Source organism: Ursus americanus, chromosome 7 (assembly GCF_024610735.1).
Source record: "Ursus americanus isolate L20-20 chromosome 7, mUrsAme1.1.p, whole genome shotgun sequence".
Lineage (NCBI taxonomy): Eukaryota > Metazoa > Chordata > Mammalia > Carnivora > Ursidae > Ursus > Ursus americanus.
Window position 1 is genome coordinate 48,356,018 of NC_142133.1, and position 19,005 is coordinate 48,375,022.

Here is a 19,005-nt window from a genome sequence, read left to right on the forward strand (position 1 = left end):
TGCCGGGAGCACAGGCAGTAGGGGGACTGTGCCTGCCTCCTCCTCTCACGCCAGCCAGCAGCTGCAGGTGGGGTGGCCTTTTGCCTTGGAGCCAAAGGCAGCTCCTCCATGGGGGGGCGCCTTCCATGGCGGGTGAAAGGGGAGCTGAGTCAGGCCAGAGCTACCTCCAGTCCCTCATGCGTCTAGTCAAGGTTAGGGAAACAGCAGGAGCAGGTCAGGAGAGAACATGGTCAACCGCAGCGTGACCATGGCTGCATCAAGCCTTCACTCACTCACAGGGAGGGCAGGAGCAGGAGTCCCCGGGCCCCTCCCTGCTCCCTGAGGTTTCCTGGCTGCTCGGGGCTGTAACAAAAAGCCTTTTCACAACCACGCAGTGAGGCGGGGAAGTGGGATCTTCACGTCTATTTTAAGATGAGGAAATCGAGGCTCAGCGTGGTTAGGTGGTTCACGCACAGTTACGTAGCTAGTAAGTGGCAAAGCAGGACCAGGGCTCCCTTGGCTGCACCTGGACCCAAGCCCCTGGAACTACGGGGCTCTGTCACTTCAGAGGACCTGGGTAAGTTCCTGTGTCCTCATCGCCAGAGCACCAGGAAATATGACCCGGTGGTGGTTTTAAAATATCTCCTCACGTTCTTTGATGCGTCTCCCTTCAAGAGGTGGAGATTAGTTCCCCTCCCCTTGAGTGTGGGCTCGATCTCATGACTCCCTTCCAAGAAAGAGAAGAAGGCAGAGGTGGGGGTGTGTGACTTCCACACACTGTGGCTTCCCGCGTGTCCTCTCTCTACTGGGTCACTCCACTCTGGGGGAAGCCAGCCGCCATGTTGTAAGGACGCTCGAGCAGCCCCAGAGAGACGTGTGGTAAGGACCTGAGCCTGCAGCCAGGAGCCACGAGACGGCCCTCTTAGAAGTGGATCCTCAAGGCTCAGTCAAGCCTTCGGATGACTACAGCCCGGGCTGACATCTTGACTACAACGCTTAATAGACCCCGACCCAGAACCGCCTAGTTAAGCAGCTCCTGAATTCGTAGGCTGCAGATTCTGTAAGATAACACAGGCTTGTCATTTTAGGGAGTTCACCTCCTGATTCCTCCCCACAGACTATGCAGCTGAAAGGGAGCCCCACGCTCAGGCGCCAGCTTCTGGTTAGAACCTCCTCCCGAGCGAGCGTCCAGCGCGCTGCACGGAGGCTGGCTGCGTACTCACCTTTCCGGGTCCTGCACGTGGAGCAGCAGGTACACACTGTGGGGATGGGGGACACCATCAGTGATATCCCCCACTCGACAGGAACCTCGACAGGAACCAGCCCCAGTGAGGTGTGGGGATTCCGGTGGGTTCAATATAGGGGTCCCGGGAATGTGGGTCTCTGTAGAGACACCAAGGTGGGGGAGGAGAGCATTCCAGATTCGGCTTCCTCTCAGGTGCTAGAAAATGCCCTTGCCTGGCCCACAGAGGTCAGTCCTTATGTCCTCGAAGAAATAATTCTCACCGCACCTGCCCACACAGCCCTCCTCTCGGCGCCTTCCAGTTCAGAACGACCTCCAGGAAACCTTCTCAGACTGACCGATGACCCTCCAGAGTGCTTAGTGCTTAGTGTCAGTCATCTGGCTGTCGCCTTGCGAACTCCACTGGTCTAGGTGCACATCTGGGCCTTGGTATACAGTAGGTGCCTACTAAATACATGCTGACTGTCTCCAAATTCATGGAAGGCAAGGATCATTCTTTTAACACCCTCTGTACACTTCCCGGGATTCAACGCCAAGCTTTCAATAAAGGGTGTCTAACACAATTCTGTAGGGAGGGCAATGTGTTCCTGGAAAGTCCATATTGTTATTTTATACCATGGGCATGTCTTTTTATTTTACATACACTGTTACATAATATCTCACTCTTTGTCCTTTTCTCACTAGGCATCAGGTTTTGGAGATCTGCCTGGATGTGCCTTGAGACCACTGCCTCCCACGGCTGCAGACAACTCCATGGGGTCCAGCCGCCGCCTCTCACCTGTCTGCTGCCAAGCTGTCTTCAACAGCGGCCACCTGTCCGGGGTTTGCAAATTCTCTTGTTTGCTCTCCTCCCAACCCTAAGACATAGGCTGGGTAGGGATTACCGTACCCTTTTCTCAGAGGAGAAAGCTCAAGGGAACTGCGCTCCTCTTCCGTGCCCGGGTCAAATTCTCCGGTAGTGACCGCCTGGGGTATCGTTCTGAGAAACGGTCGGAGGCTGAACCAAGGCCCAGTGGGAACAAATGTGGCAACTGGCTGGCAATGTCTGCCTCACTCACCCTGCATCTGCTGCTCTGCACAGGCCACGGTCGCCCTGCAGGATGGGAGCCCAGACTCGGGCCCTACACGACCATGCCCGGTGTCCAAGGCCCACACAGCCGGGGAGGGAGGGGACACCAGCCCTTTGTAGCTGCGCCTCCTTTGCCAGACTTCCTTCCAGGCACCTCGATCCCCAACTGCCCCCGAGCCTCTGATCGGGCGCTTTTGCCCCATGCCCTAGGCACTGGGTCATCTTTCACCTGTCTCTCTTCCTGAGAGGACTTTTATTTTAGGCCCCAGAACAGCTGGAGCAAGTGCCACACAGTCCCTGCCCTCCCTGCTGGGTCAGCACCTCCCTTCTCTGTCCCCGGGAATCACAGGTGCTGTGGCCAAGGGCGAGCACAGGGGCGTGTAGCGTCATGTTGCAGCATCGCGGGTTCTCTGCTTCTCCGTCAGCTCCACGGGCTCAGCCTGCGTCCTGGGGTGTGGCAGAGGGCATCGCTGCTAATGGAAGGCGGCAGGGCCAGCACCGAAACAAAGCGTCCCAAACCCGTGTCTGTCTGGTGCTGGTCTGGGAAAATGGTCAAAGCCCAGGAGATGCTTCCCATCGCCTTCAGACCTTGCCAGACTTCTCCCTTTCCCATGTCCTGGGCTGCCCTGAATCGCCCACCAAGGAGAGGTCTCAGCAGGAAGACCTCCCTAGAGCCTCAGTACATGACCATTCAACTTTGGTTTGGGCCCTTCCAATGCCAGGGTCCTCGCAAGGCAGCCCATTTCTCCCCTGGACACTCTCCTATGAGAAAGTGCTTTCATGGGTGAGTTAGATAACAACAGGAACAATAATAGCAGCTACTACCTAGAACCAGGCATGAGCCTAAGACTTTTACACAGATTATCTTATTTGAATCCTTAAAACACCCCTGCAAATGGGTACTGTCATCCTCGTGTACAGATACGGAATCTGAGGTTCAGAGAGGGTAAGAGCTTGCCCAGGTCACATAGCTAGTAACCAGCTGCCCCCCCCCCCCGGAACTTTATCCAACTTTATCCCATTGGTTCTTGCTCTGCCCTCCAAGCCTCACAGAACTGGGGTCTGTTTTTCTTCCAAATAACAGTTTCCATGACCACAGGTGGAAGTGATACCTAATTCCAGCTCCTGTCCCTGTTTCTGAGACCGCGGCCAGTAGCGGTAGCTGCTCAAGGAAACCTAGACGGCCCGGGGGTGAGCGCCCAGTGGGCACTGGCCCAGGGGTGAGTGCCTAGCGGGCACCGGCCCGGGGGTGAGCGCCCAGCGGGTACCGGTCGGGGGTGAACGTCCAGCGGGCACCGGCCCAGCGTCAGGAGGCCTCAGGAGAACGCCAGTCACTGGTGTGACAGTTCCCTGCGCCTCTGTCTCTTCTAATCCGAGGGTTAGACTGACCGATCCTGAGGTCCCTTCCTGCCTGCCCTTCTGGGATTCCTTGCCAAATTCCCCTGGGGGAGGGTTCACTCCAAAGATTACCCCTCCCCGAGGTGATCCTCATCCCTACGGCCAAGCTTCTACTTTCCCAACCCCGCCAGAGTTAAAATCTCTCCCTCCAACAAACAAAGCCACAATTTTCACACCTGGGGCCAGGGTAAAGTGGGATATTCCTCAGAGGGAGGGAGCTGATGGACACCTGGCCTGGCTCTGAGCTGTCCTCCTCTCCCTGGCAGGGCACATGAGTCCTCGTTCCGAGGGCAGCCTTGGAACCTCTTCTTTCCCTGTCCCTGTCCAAGACCCCCAGAAGTCAGGTGGAGTCCTTGAGGCTCGGGGCCAAGCCGCCCACCGCGGGCTGCACCTCCCAGCTCAGGGTCAGGGTCCAGGTGGCTTGTGTGGCCCTGTTTCTACGTTTAAGAGCAAGCAGGGCAGCCACCAGGCATATGTCACAGACACAGGCGCCAAAAGGGTGGCCCGATTCCCACCCGTGAGGCTCAATTTTCCACCAAGGATGAGGAGTCAAGGTGGCAATCCAGAACTGGCCCCTGCACCCCCTTCACCATTAACCCGGCAGTGCTCAGCTCCTGAGAGCCAAGGGCCCTGGAATCTCTCCAGAATGGTCTGGGAAAATGTGAGTCCTGGCCCACCTGCCTGCCCCTAATCCATGCCCCTGCCCTCTGCAAGCCTGAAACCCACTAATGGGTCAGACACCAGTGGGTCTCTCAACACCACCACATACCTGGGTCTCATCCCAGACTTACGGGATCCTCCGGGGATGGGCCCAGGACTCTGCGTGTTTACCAAGGCCCCCAGGCCAATGCTAATACAAGCAACCTGGACATCGGGATACAGGTGTGGTTTCCATAAAGCCGTGGTCTCCGCAGGAATCAGACCTCGGAGCTAGTGTGGCCCTTGGCACGTCATGGCTGAGGATGTGACTGGTGAATGGGGGCTCAGGGATGGGAGGAGATGGCAGAGTGAGAGAGAGAGAAAGTCAGGAGACATTCATGAAGGGAAAGGGACCACAAGAGCCGTAAGCCCTGGGCGGGTACGAGGAGACACTCAGGTGCAGGTAAGCCCTCCTGGGAGAACAGGGGCAAGAGGAAGAGAGCAGAGAAAGCTGCCTTGGCGCAGCTGTGCTTGTTGCCTCCAGGCTTGGTTCAGGCACTATTCCCCAACCACCCCCAAACCCTCAGATCATCAGATGGAGCAGGCAAGACCCTTTGGCGCAGGTGGCCTAATCCTGCCCCTGATCAGCATCCCCAGGCCAGCCTCCGTCCTGGCCCGCGTGGTGCTCTGCCTCCTGGCCAGCCTGGCACGACCTGACAGACATCTGTGTGGACGGCAACTCCAGGTTCCATGCCGCGTGGTGGACTGCGCCGCTCGCAGCGAAAGCAAGGCCTCCAAACCGGAAAGGGGGAAGAGGGAAGTGACACCTACCTGAGCTGCCAGCACTTTCAGAAGCGCTCCTAGACATCTTGGGCTGGCCGTGTTTGCCGCTGGCTCGCCCAGACCCCGGTGGGGGGGGGCTGGAGGGGGCAGGGGCGCCGTCGCCCCGGATGGTGGTGAGATCCTGCATGCTGAAGCTCCGGAGTCTTTCCGATAAGGCACCCTGTCCCTGCATACAACACAGGAGGGGGCACACGTCACAGGCCTGGCCCACACACCACTGGCATTCGTGGGGGGCAGACACCTCAAAGGCCAAGAGGGGGTTCTGACAGTCAGCCGGGTGGCACTCAAGACCTCGAAAGACTCTGCAGAGGGGCAGGTGCCTGGTGGACTTGCTGGAAGCTCTGAGAGGGTCAAGGCCTGGAATGTTCCAGGGCCTCCTGTGGGTCTCAGCAATTGTTCGTCTGGCTCCGGGCTCCTTTATCTCCTTCAGATGCCCACTTCGCACAATGAGCTAGAGCCGGAGACAGACCCAGGGCCAAGGACGTGACTGCTGCCTGCAGTCCCTGCTCTCGAGGGCTTGTTTGCTGCTTCTCTGGCTATATGTAAACACAAATCCTTCATAGCCACATTTTGCTCAGTTCCCAGTACACAAGAACCTGGTCAGAAAGAGCAAAACCTAATAATCTATGTGCTCCGTCCTTACTCTTGTCAAAGGAAATAAAATTCAGCCAGTATTTTTTTTTCATATTTGACAACAGCAATTTCTCTTATCTGTTCATGTTACTGTTTATGAGGCACGTTTACTTCCACTCTCACATTTGAGCTTCATAAAATACCCAAAAGGTAATAAATCAGGAAGGAGGAAAAAAATGATATTAAAAAAAAAACCCTGCTGACTATAACCATTTCATATTCTGAGAGAGTCACAGAATTCATCTCCGGGGAAAATTGTTCTTTTGTTTGGGAAAGCAAGATCAATCCATTATACTTATGAAGGGGAAGGTCCCTGCTGTCTGGGTGAGAGAATCTGTGTCAGAGTGAAAAAGATCACAGTGAAGGCTCAGGGAGAGTGGCGTTGCCTCAGGGGTGCTGCAGGGGCTGGAGAGGGAGCTTGTGTTTGGGGAGAAGGAAGCTGAGAGGGGGCTGGGGTCTGGTAGGGGACTGGAGTTATGGAGAATTGAGTTGGGTTTGAGCGGAAGGAGATAGGCAAGTAACCACCAAGCAAATGGAGGAAGTTGGGTGTCGTCAGAAATACTGAAGAGTGTGTGTGTACACGCACACTCGCTATCTCCCTGCTAATACTAGGCTCAATTCGTGTTTAATAGGAAAAAAATGAATCAAAGCATTATAATAAAAAATTATTATAAAAAAAGAAAGACGGGAGGGGCTGCAGACTTCCCATAGGTACATGGGACAGCAGGGAACAGGGGGGAGGTATTCTATTTGGATAATGAAGGAAAGAGTGGTTCTTGAGGGCTAGAGGACTTGGGGACAATAAGGTACAACAGATTACACAGAACCAACGAATCAGCACAAAATCAGTGGGAACAGCTAACGAGAAGGCTCTGGGTTGGGGGTGGGACTGATGAAACAAACAAGGACCACAACAGCTTAGTAGGATGCTTTCAACATGGCAAAGGGTTTGGAGGACTTTTTTCATTTTAGTTAAGGAGAAAAAAAAAAAAAAGGCAATGAAAACAGCCAGCAAAGCAGAGCAGTCCATAGAAGTGACTAGTCAAAGAGCCAGTTAGATAAAGGAGCAAATGCAGAATGAGTTTGCTAGATGGGAGGTGGGAAGCAAAAGGAGCTCCCAGACAGGTCTAGAAGAAATGTCAGAATAAAACAAAGATGCATGAAAATATGAAAAAGATCAGTTCTCAACCTACCAAAGATATAAAAACGTATCTAGGAAACTAACAGCAAAAAAGAAAACTGTTCAAATGATAAAATAAAATTAGAATTATAAATCCAGGCAAAGGGGTATCTGATGTAAAAAAGAGATAGAAATTCCCCTGGTAGTCTCAGACGCCACTCTGCATGATGGCGGCCAAGGGGTCTGAGGGCTCACCTTCTAGACATTAACAGTTGGGTAGTCTGTGCCACAAAACCCAGGTGGGACTAGCAGCCCAGTATAATCCCCTCCAAAATCTATCAGCCGATGACCCACGATTATTTCCCTCGGAAGCATTTTAGGTGACATCGAGAACTTGGAAGAAATGAGAGGACTAAAGAACAAAACCGGATTCTGAAAGGGGGGGGCATATTGCTATGGACAATGGAGTAATTCAGTGTTAGGTTCACTCCCAGGAAGACCACTCGCTGGCTCGCTTTCAGTCTTCCTCCCATTCAGTCACTTCTGTTCAACAATTATTTATCAAGGACGTTCTCTGGGCAAGACGCTGTGCTAGGTGTTATAAGGAAACACCAAAAATACAGCTCAATTTCGGACAAAATATAAAAAGACAAATGTACAAATAACCACACAGAGTTGCCATACCAGGAGCGACAGCAAGTGAAGACTGAGAGCAAGGGTTCTAGAGTCAGACCTAGAGACAAATTACAGTCCTCTCACTAACGGCTGGGTGACCGTAACCTCTCTCCTCCTCAATATTCTCCTCTGCCAAGGAGCATCCACACGGTGAGGATTTCATGAGAGTGTGCCCATGCAATAGCCATGATAGAGCCCAATGCATGGTACGTGTCCAAAAAATGCCAATTATGATGATGGTGACGATGCTGCTGCCGCCTGAGACACACAAGTTGCTGCTGACATACAAAAATCAAAAGACGACATCCGGGCAAAAAGACACAGAAGGGCTTCATGACCCCAAGCCCAGTAAATGGCCAGGAACGAACTCCATCGATGTGTCTGCCAGCTCTTGCAAGTGCTCAGCAGTGTATCTGACAGCAAGCAGCAGAGGGCAGCATACATGTCCTTTTGGGCAAAGCACAAGATTCCACTCCCAGAAGCCAGCCAGCCTAGCTCCACTACCACTAGCATCATGAAGACGGGGAGTGGCAGAGGTTAGGAAAGAAAAAGGGATAATCATAGCTCTGTATCAACATAGTCCTGACTCAGGCGAAATCACAGCAGCACGGATACAAGGATCTCAAAAACAAATTAGCCTTTATCTGTCAAAACAATCTGAGATGGTTAGAATTGATATGGCTCTCTCATTTGTAAACCGCTCACCTCTGCTCAGTCTCCTCTCCAAACCTCATTCCCATTCGCTTTCCACGAACCCCAATCCACCCTGCCACCTTGGCTCTGCTCTGGAGAGCCTCCAGTTTATGATTCTGGGAACAACCAAGAGGCGTTCACTGGTACTCTGCAAAATTGGGCTCCCTATTTGGGGAAAATAAAGTTGGATCCGCTAAGTTCGTTAAAGCTTAAAACCATATTCTCCATAATTCAATGAGCCACATTACCACACTAAAGCCTTTGAGAGGTCCTACGGTGTTTCAGGTTAACTCACTGTATCTCAAACGAATTTGCCCACAGTGGGATATCCTGTTAGTCGGCCATCCAAAAGTCATCCCCAACCCCATTCATGACATGGTGAAAAAACCCCAGATTTTCTGATCTCCCTTGTAGCAATGGAGGGCTATGTGATGCAATTCTGCCCAGTGGAAGGAGAAATCTGGGAAGGGATTTCTGGGAAAGGGATTTTCTCTTGCTGAGAGAAGAAAGGCCTGACCCCGCTCCCTGTTTTCTGCCTCTGAGCGTGGTGGAGCTGCCGTCTTGTGACTAGGAGACTCACAGAAACATCCATGCAGAGCCTTGACATCACTCCCTCACTAGCATAATGACAGCACCCACTTACTCCTAGACTTCTTGTAAATGATTTTCATCAATTTCAAGACGTATATTCTTTTTTCATCTCTGAAATAGGGGTGTGTCTTACAATTATTGTTGTCTTGACACCACTGTCCTCGTCTACATATGAATGCATTTGATTATCCCCACAGCATGGACTGGACACCTCCACTGAACTGAGTGTTCAATCCCCAAACCATTAGAACCACCTGAAGAAGAAACACGAGTCCCGGTTGTCTGAAACACATCCCACTGACACCTCTGGTGAGATCAAGAAAGGGGCAGCATCCAACCGGGCAGAATGGGTATCAGCCGCGTGGATGAAAATCCCAGAGACAGCTCTGCATCACCAGGGCTCTGGAAGGCACAGAGGGACACGGCGTGGTCATAAATGGATACCGAGGAGCTCAGGCGAAAAGTGACTCCGAAGAGTCAGACTCAGAAAGTGAAGAACTGAAGTTAGGAAGGCCTCAACCAATTGACTGTGCTTCTGTGTTCCTTCTAATGTATGTACAAAAGGGACACACAAAGACTCTATGTCTAAACTAGTCTGGAAGAGTCCTTCTGATAAGTAGAAGTAAAAATCCTAAGTGCAAAAGCATTCCGTCCCAATTTAACTGGCAATATTGTCGTCCTTAGTGGTACGTAAGATAACAATGTTTCTTAGAAACCACAGCATTTTAGGTTCAATGCAGTATGGCTGGCACTTCCCCGAGAAGTTTTCTCTGACCAGCTCAGCTCCCTGACATAGGCTCTCAGTGCAGTCTGGGATTCTCTGCAGCACCTCGCACAATTATATTTAACGACTGGTATTGTTCGTTGGTTTGTCTTCCCTCCAGACTGTTCGTTTTATTGACGAGTGCAGCCTTGGTGTCTGCCACGCTATGGGATACACGTCAGGGGTCAAGGGGTTGAACGACGGAGGAGGACGGGGCAGGAGGGCGGCCTCCTCTTCACTGCGTGCGCTCTTTTGTGCTTTTAGGATTTTATACCATAAGCGTGTATTACCTTTAAGAAATCATTACCATTTCATTTTCAGAAACACTCACAGCACTTTCCCAAGATCACCTTGAGGTGATCCCATTTTTGTAAATACGGGGCTTGCATGATGCTGGCAAATGCCATTGAGACCAAAAAGGAATGACACAGAACTACTTTAAAAAAAATAAATAAACAAATGAGAACAGAGAAGAAGTGGTGCTTCCAGAAACTGCAATGTATTCACTGTCCAGCTCCGAGAGCCTAGTGTCAACTCTGCTATGAGGGGCCTTGACCAAGTCACCTTGGTCTTTCTCAGCCTTGCAACCTCATTGGTAAATTAAATCATTGAACAAGATTCCAACTGGAAAGTTCTGAGTTTAAGAATCTATGACCCTGTTCTGTGGCTCATTATCTGGCTCTGACTGCAATTCTAAAATAAGGGTTTCTAGGGGTGCCTGGGTGGCTCAGTCATTTAAGCATCAGCTCAGGTCATGATCTTTGGGTCCTAGGAGGGAGTCCCGCATCGGGCTCCCTGCTTCTCCCTCTATCCTTTCCCCCTGCTTGTGATCTCGATCTCTCTCTCAAATAAATACATTCTTAAAAAATAAAATAAAATAACGGTTTCTAGAATTATTTGAAAATCTCTAGAATAAATGTTGGTTCTCCCATGGTAACTCTGAAGGATGAATAGATTCCAGCAGGCATGCGTGTGTGTGTGTGTGTGTGTGTGTGTGTGTGTGTGTGTGTGTGTGTGTGTTTAAAGTCCTGTATCCATTCCCTCCCCAGCCAACACTCAGTGTGGAATATGTGCTGCAGGAAAAGCTAAGAATGCTGTGGCCCTTTCATGAACGAAGGTCTGCTTACTTCAGGTACATCTGAGCCTGTCTCTGGGGCTGTCATACCGCAGGTCAGCACTGTCCTTACCAGCCCACCTCTGCAAGACCCTCTCCACAGCCTGTCATCATGGCACTGGGAAGGGAGACATACTCAGCCTTCCATGAGAACAAATCTCTTACCTATAATCTGTTGCAGTCCTGACCTCTGCATCCCCTATGATGTCGTAAGTGCGTCTACCCAGTTTTGTTACTGTTGTTTGTTTCCACGGACCCAGCTGGCTGCTTTCTGGGCACATCAACACAACATGGTTGTGCTCCCTGAACCCCCAGAAATCCCACAGAAGTTCCTTGGGACAAGGGAGGGTAATCCATTCCTGATTCTTTAATCCCTTTTTCTAGCTAGAACTCTTAGAAAATAAGACTTCAAGAGGTAAACTGTGTCACTGAACTTTCTATTACTCTGAGATCTTTAATTTCTCCCTCAACTGGTAAGGAACGAGAAAGCCACTCTGCCAACACACATCAAATTCTGTATGTTTTGATGTTGTTGTTTTTTTTTTAATTATCTTTTTTTAAAGTAAACTCTTCCCCTAACGTGGGGCTCAAACTCACAACTCTGAGAACAAGTGTTGTGTACTCTACTGACTGAGCCAGCCAAGTGCCCGTTTTGATGTTTTTCTTAGTCAGGGGAAGGGGTGTGTTCCTGGAAAACCCAGACCTTTACTAATCTGGCATTCCAAGGAAAACAATTTACCACTAATAGGATCCCTGCCATTAGGGCCCACAGAGCCCGGGTTCAGCACAGCAGCTAAGCTGGGCTGCAAGCCCTTGATGAGGTCCTCTTTTCCAGAGGGACACACCAAGTCACAGGGGGAGGCTCCAGGAGAGCCTTCACAGACATCGGACGCCTGGAACTAATGACAAAGAGAACAAAGACAACAGGTTTTAGTGAGTCAGGCAACTGATAACAAAACCACCAGCATAACTGCATTGCGCACCGGTAATGCAGAAAGAGTTAGTGCTTCCTTCCAAAGGGGTACCCACCTCGCCGACAGAGTTAACCTCTATAGTTACGCATGCTCCAACATCAGGGCCAAGCAGGCTCCTTTTCGACATGCTGGATGGAGATGGGGGGCTTTGACTGTGACATAACATTAGATTAACACAAAGGAAAAAGGAAGGAAGGAAGGAAGGAAGGAAGGAAGGAAGGAAGGAAGGAAGGAAGGAAAGAAAGAAAGAAAGAAAGAAAGAAAGAAAGAAAGAAAGAAAGAAAGAAAGAAAGAAAGAAAGAAAGAATCTCTTCCACAATAGCATCAATCATCAAATTCAACTCATTCTCAGGGCATTAAGCAAAGAAAAAAAACCCCAAGTAAGTTAATCAAATGTTAGATTGCTACCAAATTAACACACAAAAGAGGCTCTGGAAGGACGCTGAAGTGGGACTGGCTCTGGGATTAATGCACACATACACACACATACACACACAGGTGTTGGGAGAGGAAACACCTGGCTCGGATCCAGACCACGGGCTGGCGGTGGGCAGAGGAAGCTGCCGGCCTCTCTGCCCAACTGGATCAGTCTGGAGTTAGTCACACCTCTCCCCGGGGTTACCTGCCCTTCTCTGAGGTCCAAAGAGGAGACAAAATGAAAGAGTCGAGCCACCTGACAAAGGGGAAAAGAAAAAAAGCCATGGGCACCAAGCCTACAAAACAGGGTTGAAGGGCGCTATGCTGTCTTCAGCTAGGACACTAGCTCACTCACTCACTCGCTCGCTCACTCGCTCACTCCTTTCTTCCTCCATTTGCAGCCGATGCAGAGGGAATGTTTACGAAGCTGTGTGTGAAGCCCCACAGAGGAACAAAGATGCATATGAAACACGATACCCGATTCCTACTCCCAAGGAGCTCACAGTCTAGCCCAGGGCACCCAGACACAAATGCACACGAGGCAGCAAATGACAAAGATGTGGGTCCCACTTTCAGGGGAGGGAGAGAGGGCAGCTGGCTGACACCTGGTGGAGGTCTCATGCACGAGCTCGAACTTGAGTGAAGCCTGGGCTGCAGCATCCGACAGATGACAGACAACAGACAGGGAAGGACACTGTGGCCTCGCCATCTGAATCAGGCCCGCACCCTGGGGATAGGGTTTCGGGGTCACCAGGAAGGACTCCCCACACACAGCTGATGTCCCTGCCCTCCCATGGACAAGTCCACCCCCGAGTCCCGGCTGTGAAGCTCTGCCTTGTGCAAGCTTCCTCCTTGGAGAAGCAAAGGCACTGAGGGGAGGTTGGTGTGGTAGCAGATCCCCCTCCGGGCCGGGGAGTGGAGGGAACATGGGAGGGATGTTGCTGAAGGACAAGAGGGGGAGAAAGGATGAGGGTCGGAGGGGGAGGGGCATCCACAGGACACATTCGTCCGCTGTTAGTGAGAAGTAGAGCTACCGTGGTATTTGCAAATATGCCCACACCGTCATAAGTGACGAAGCTTTAAGGGAACGGGATCTTACGGTAACACATGTGTGATCGAATTCCTTCAACCTAGTATGTACCACATCCTCATTTAAGTGTTGCCCCAGCTTGGCCTCAGCGCAAAGAGGGAGCCTGCCTGGGTGCCGCTTGCTGGCCGCCTTTTGCATATTAGCGCACCTTCCTCATTCCGAGGGACATCTGATATAGAACGGTCACAAGAGCAGGCAGACAACCTGAGAAACACCCAGGGCTGTGACTGTCTCTAAAATTCTCCGTGACAGAAGGTCATCTCTCAGGGACTCGGCCATGGGTTCTCGGGGACAAGTGACGCGACCCAAGCACATAATGGTGAGGAAGTGTCCGCCCAGCATGGGGGGATGGGGGGGGTTGGGGGAGGGGTCTGGGGGTGCTTGGAGTGATGCAGGGAATGCTGGACTGAGAACTCCAAAGTCTCACTCTGAACCCAGCTTGGCACCTCACAGCTGTGTGACTCTGGGTGAGCCACTCAACACCTGGGTCTCAGTGTCCAGTCCTGTGAGGTAAGGGGTGAACAAGATGGCATCTAAGGCTCCCGCCTGCTCTAGCAACCCACAGGTTTGACGTTCCTTCTCTCCTGGGGGAGGGCAGGGGCTCACGGTTGTAAGCTGACCCCAGGGACCCACACACCTGGAGGCAGAAGGGAAGGAGGAGACAACGGTATGGAAAGTCAGGCAGAGAGCAATGAGGGACAGGACGCGAGTGCTGGAGGGTGGCTTGCCCCGGGGGGCCCAGCACAGGCAGGGCGGACTGGGACAAGGCCCCAGGTAGCACCACATACTGTGCTCACACTACCACACAGCAGAGAAAAGATGGGAAGGAAGAGAGTCTAGATTCACATGAGAGGGAAACTCAGCTTCCTCTCCAGAACAGTCTGAATTGTAAATAGCTCCCAGTGCCAGCGTCTGACGTTTCTTTTATTCTGCTCAACAGAATAATGACCAACCTCAAGATGAAATCAACATACAGGAGAAGTGAATGACAGGCAACCTTTGTTAAGCATTTAGTATGAGCTCTGCATTCTGCGAAGACTTGAGGTACGCTGTGTCATAAGTGTTCTGTGGCGGGCACCGTGGTCACGCCCACTTTGCAGGTGAAGGAGCTGAGGCTCACAGAAGGGAGGCGGCGGGTGCGGGAGCTGGCGTCGTTAATCCGGCTCGGCTTACCTCCAAGTCCCACCCGTGATGCTAAGCATTGCTCTACTAGCTGACACAGCTCAAAATACGTACGACAGTCCTTCACTCCTTTAACATTGCCTGAGCACCTACTAGGAATGCAGATAAGACACAAATTAAAATGATCACAAGAGAGTGCCATGTGGGGACCAAGAAGCAGGAGAACAGTTCTACCTGGAATCAGAAGAGGTTTCCGTGGAGAAGGTGGCATTTGACCTTGAAAGGTGGACAGGATTTCAAATAGGTGGCAGCAGGGACAGATGAAGGACCAACAGGAGGAGAGGCCCAGAAAGAGAACGTCTAGAAATAGCACACAGAGTTGCTATTTCTAGAATAGAACAGAAGGTGGTGCTGTGAGTGCAGTACAAGAGGAGCCAGAAAGCTAAGGAGAGACGGGACAAGGCGGAAAAGCCAGCATCAGGGCTCAAACAGGAAAGGAGAGGAGCAGTGAAGACTTGCGTGGCTGCTGCAATCGTCTGAGCTGAAAGGCAGCGGGTGGGGAAGGCCTAGAGAAAGGGAAGGGATGTCAAATGGGCAGGACTTGAAGAGTGAAGTGGGAAGAGGAGATCTGGAGCCTGAAGGCCTGAGAGGGTGGCTGGTGACTTCGTTGTCATCAGACAGACGGGACACAAGAGGAGGGGACAGATTCAGAGTTAGGGAAATACTGACTAAAGGTACCAAGGAGACAAGGGGAGGAGAAGTTCAGCAGAGAATCAGAAACGCTGTACTTGAGCCCCCGGCAGAGAAGTGGATCTGAGAGCCAGGGCATCAGGGGACAGCTGAAGGTGAGGGAAAGGATGAGATGATCTGGGAGGGGAAGGGGAACGAGATGGGGTCCTGCAGAAATCCCACCCAACACTGTGGGGGGCAGGGGAAGAGGAAGGGAGCGAGCGGGAGAGCAGAGTCAGGGAGGAGGAGGTGACCAAGAAGGTGCCACATCACCCAGCCAAGGAGCAGCTCGTCCTGCTCACACGTGATCTTAAAAATGCTTTCGCAGACCTCCGAGGTTCCAGCGGGCTCCTCTCAGAGGCCAGGGAAGCAGGCAGGCTTCTCTCTTCCCACTGAGACATCCAGCTACCTATAACCTCCACAGGGAAACGTGGAACAGAGGGGTGAGAGACATCTGCGTGAGTTCCCAGCCCTTCCTCAGCGGACTGGTAGCTCTACGTCTTCTGTTTGTTGTCCTCTCCCTGACCATCTGCCAGGTGCAGTGAGGTGAGGCAGCAGTCCTGGGAGAAGCACAGGGGAAGAGGAATCCAGGAAGATGGGCTGTTGAGTGACAGAGGCCAACATGGTAGACGTCTTGAGTGGTTCTGTTTCGACAAGTGGCGGAAAGCTCAGCTCGGGTGCAAGTCGATTTGTTTAGGAGACTTAGAGGGTAGGCAATACTTCCAAACTTTTTCAGCAGGTTGTCCATAACAGTTTAGATAATCTTGGTGTTTAAAACCGGTTGCCATGGTGAATTCTAAATATTAATTTTATGTCACACGGTCCTTGGCTAAAACAGAAGAAAGAAGGCTAACTTGAAGTAGCCTAGCACAATGGCTGGGGAATGTTCCTCAGCTACTTGGAGGGAGCAGACACAAAGGTGTGACAGTGAAGTGAGACATGGGGACCTGGAGGGGGCAACAGTCTTTCCTTTTTCCTTGGAAATACCTTCTGAGCAGGCGCCCAGACAGGGAAGTTTTATAAAAGGGAAATCAGTACCTGCCCTCTGATTAATTATAAACAGGTAGTTTACAACTAATTAATATACGATAAGTAGCTAGAAAAAACAAAACAAAACACAAAACCAAAGACAGGGGGAAACAACTCCAGTCTGGCCAGAGGCCCCAAGTCAGTAGTCTTCTGAGCTTCTGGGAATGAGCTTCTGGTTCCAAAAATAAAGTTTCATGGTGGTTTGAAAGCAGTATTTTTTCTAAGCAAGAGGTCTGATAAAGCAGTGATGGATAAAAGATAAGGATAATAGGGAGAGAACTTAAAAAAAAAAAAAACTATGCTTAACTGTTTTGTAGAGTTTTATTTTTAAGGCAAAATTGAGTGGGAATTTTAAAAGTGAGTGGGAATACACTACTATTTGTCTCTCTGTGGCTTGTGCCCAGCTGTTCGGATGCTAGGGCTGTAACCAAGGCCTGGCTATACCCTGGTGGCTGCTGACCATGACCATAACCGCAGGCAAAGTGCCTGAGTTTTGCCGGCAAATTGGGGAAATGGAGTCATGGCGTGAAAGTGGGACTGGACCAGGGAAGGCATTGGAGAAGTGAGAGCGACACCATGGGTGATGTTATAAGCGGAGTTTCCATCTTCCTATTTTGCTGGTGAACCTCATTTAAGAGGCCCCAAAGTGCCGAGTGGGTAAGGGAGGGGTCCTGTCAAAGCCAGGGCACTGCAGGTGGAGGGGTGAAAAGAAGGTAAAGAGAAGCCAAGAGGTTTCAGAGAGGGCTCGGGGCAGTGCTGCCCAAGAGAACTTTCTGTGATGTTGGAAATGTTCTGTGTCTGTGCCAGCCTCCTCTGCTACCGTGGCTGCTGAGGACTGGGAATGTGACTAGTATGACTGAGGAACTGCATTCTAAATGTACTTACTCCTAATTACTTCAAACGTAAAGAGCCGCTTGCACAGAGCAGGACTAGAGAATCAAAAAAGTTTATTGTTCAGATCGATCACGGTTTGATGAGTAGCTATGAGCACAGAACACTAAACAAGGAGGCACTGTTGGGTTCTTTATTCTGTTTTGTTTTGTTTTTTTTTTCTCAGCAAGACACAAAGGAAAAGAATCTAGAGGCCCTCATCTCCAAAAGCTAATGATATAATAGGAAATATTAGATTCTAGGGAGAAAAGCCCACACCCAATCTGGGGCAGAAGAATCCCGAATGCACAGAATGTCAGCACTACTTGGAGCAGTGGTTTAACCAGACTTTACCAATGCTATGGGTACCAGTGGAACTGCTCTAGGGATAGGATCTCTAGGGAGTAAAACAACATTCTTTTTCAAGTTATAAGACAAATAAAAAGCAAGGCTGGTTTACCAGGTCTAAGAACTGGGCAGGTGGAATGTGCTTCCCAGTATGTGCTTCCAAGTTCAAGAACCATAGGGTGGCCTTGGACACCTCACCGTTTTCCAACTTTTCATCAATTGGTTTTTCTCACTACGGTTTCTCTTTCGAGTGAGGTTGTGTTTCCCTTATTCTAGGGTATTATTTTTAAAAAGAGAGAGAGATTTCCAATTCTAGTCTTAAAAAAACCTGGGGCTCAATTTTCCCTCTGGGTGGAATTACTGGCTAGGAAACACCGCACGTCTAGGCGCAGAGCCAACTCAGAGACAAGGGACGTTTAGACAGATGGTCCCAGAAAAGGGTGTCCTCAGGAAGGCGACAGAGCAGTTTTCGTAGAAAGAGAAGACGCATCCACACTACCAGAGAGAGGGATTGGACCCTAGGGACAACTGGGAGTGGGATGCGGGTTAGCAGGCCTAGGGAGGAATTTCCCATGTGTAATTGTGTTGTTTTTGTTTTTCCAGTTCTAAGATAAAATAATGTTAACATTAGTAACAACTTACATTGGTAAAAGATGGTATACAAAGTTTCTTCACTCTTCCTGTTGATGCAAAAACCCTGCAAACATTCTTTGTCTTTTTTTCTTTTCTTTTTTTTTTTTTTTAGGGACAGCGCTCAGGGCTCAACATTACAAGAAAATAAAAAGGGTTAACATTATGTTGTACACCTGAAACTAATGTAATCTTTCATGTCTATTATACTTCAATTTTAAAAAAATGAAAGAAGAAAGTATAACCAAAATATCTTTTAAGTTCCATACTTCCCCTCTGGGGAGCCTTCAAAGGATGGAAAAAAGAGCAGAAGACGGGGGAGGAGTGAGCCCTCATCCAGGCACCTGGCCCCTAATCTGTCTGAAGTAAGAGACTGTCTTTCAGTTACCTCACACTCTGTGTGTCCATCTGACTAAATGCAGTAGACAAGTAGAGGGAGAACTGATTTGTGAGTTGAGGGTGTTTTCCGGGAGGAGAGAGGCGGGGTCCGAGAGTTGTAAATGGAACCATGAGTAGGGTGACCCTAAGTCCCGGCTTGCTTGGAACAGGCCACATGTACACCTATTTCTCGTGTAATTATTCCAGCACCCCTTCCCCTCTCAGATGTGTCCTGGTTTGGACATTAAAGTATTAAAGTATACGGTCACCCTAGTCATGGTTGAAGCCCCATGGTGGGGGAATCCCCAAGGTTGTTCAGGCCTCAGCGGGTGCAATGCACTGTGCTAGGCTCTTCGGAGCATTACAAAGAGGGAGAGGAATTTGTCTTCCTGCCATAGTTATTTCCCAACCAGCATGAAGTTTTAAGGAAATGAAACACACACACACACACACACACACACACACACACACACACCCTCACTTTCTCATTCTCAAGGTTAACGCTCTAAATCTGCATCCCAGGAATGGTCAAGCAAAGTGCTCTAACCCTAATCACCTGAGCGCTCCGGTTCTGGATGGGACCTCGGGCAGGGACCTGTGCAGAGCTGGCTGTTGAAAAATCATCTGGGGAACTTGTTAAAAATAGAGATTGGGCCTA

At 50.5% G+C, this 19,005-nt stretch overlaps 1 protein-coding gene across 6 annotated transcripts in view; it reads right to left on the bottom strand.

Annotated features, from left to right (window-relative positions):
• Positions 1 to 19,005, bottom strand: part of REEP1 (receptor accessory protein 1) — a 100,336-nt gene that overhangs the window by 12,340 nt on the left and 68,991 nt on the right. For 4 of the 6 annotated variants that reach the window (XM_087863646.1, XM_045808867.2, XM_045808865.2 and 1 more), the window contains exons 6-8: positions 12,252 to 12,407; positions 5,160 to 5,337; positions 1,203 to 1,238 (exon numbers count right to left, since the gene is read on the bottom strand). In XM_087863646.1, coding sequence (XP_087719772.1) covers positions 1,203 to 1,238; positions 5,160 to 5,337; positions 12,252 to 12,407 — 370 coding nt within the window. The remainder of the gene's footprint in view (positions 1 to 1,202; positions 1,239 to 5,159; positions 5,338 to 12,251; positions 12,408 to 19,005) is intronic. The other 2 variants (XM_045808866.2, XM_087863648.1) reach the window with 1 other exon arrangement.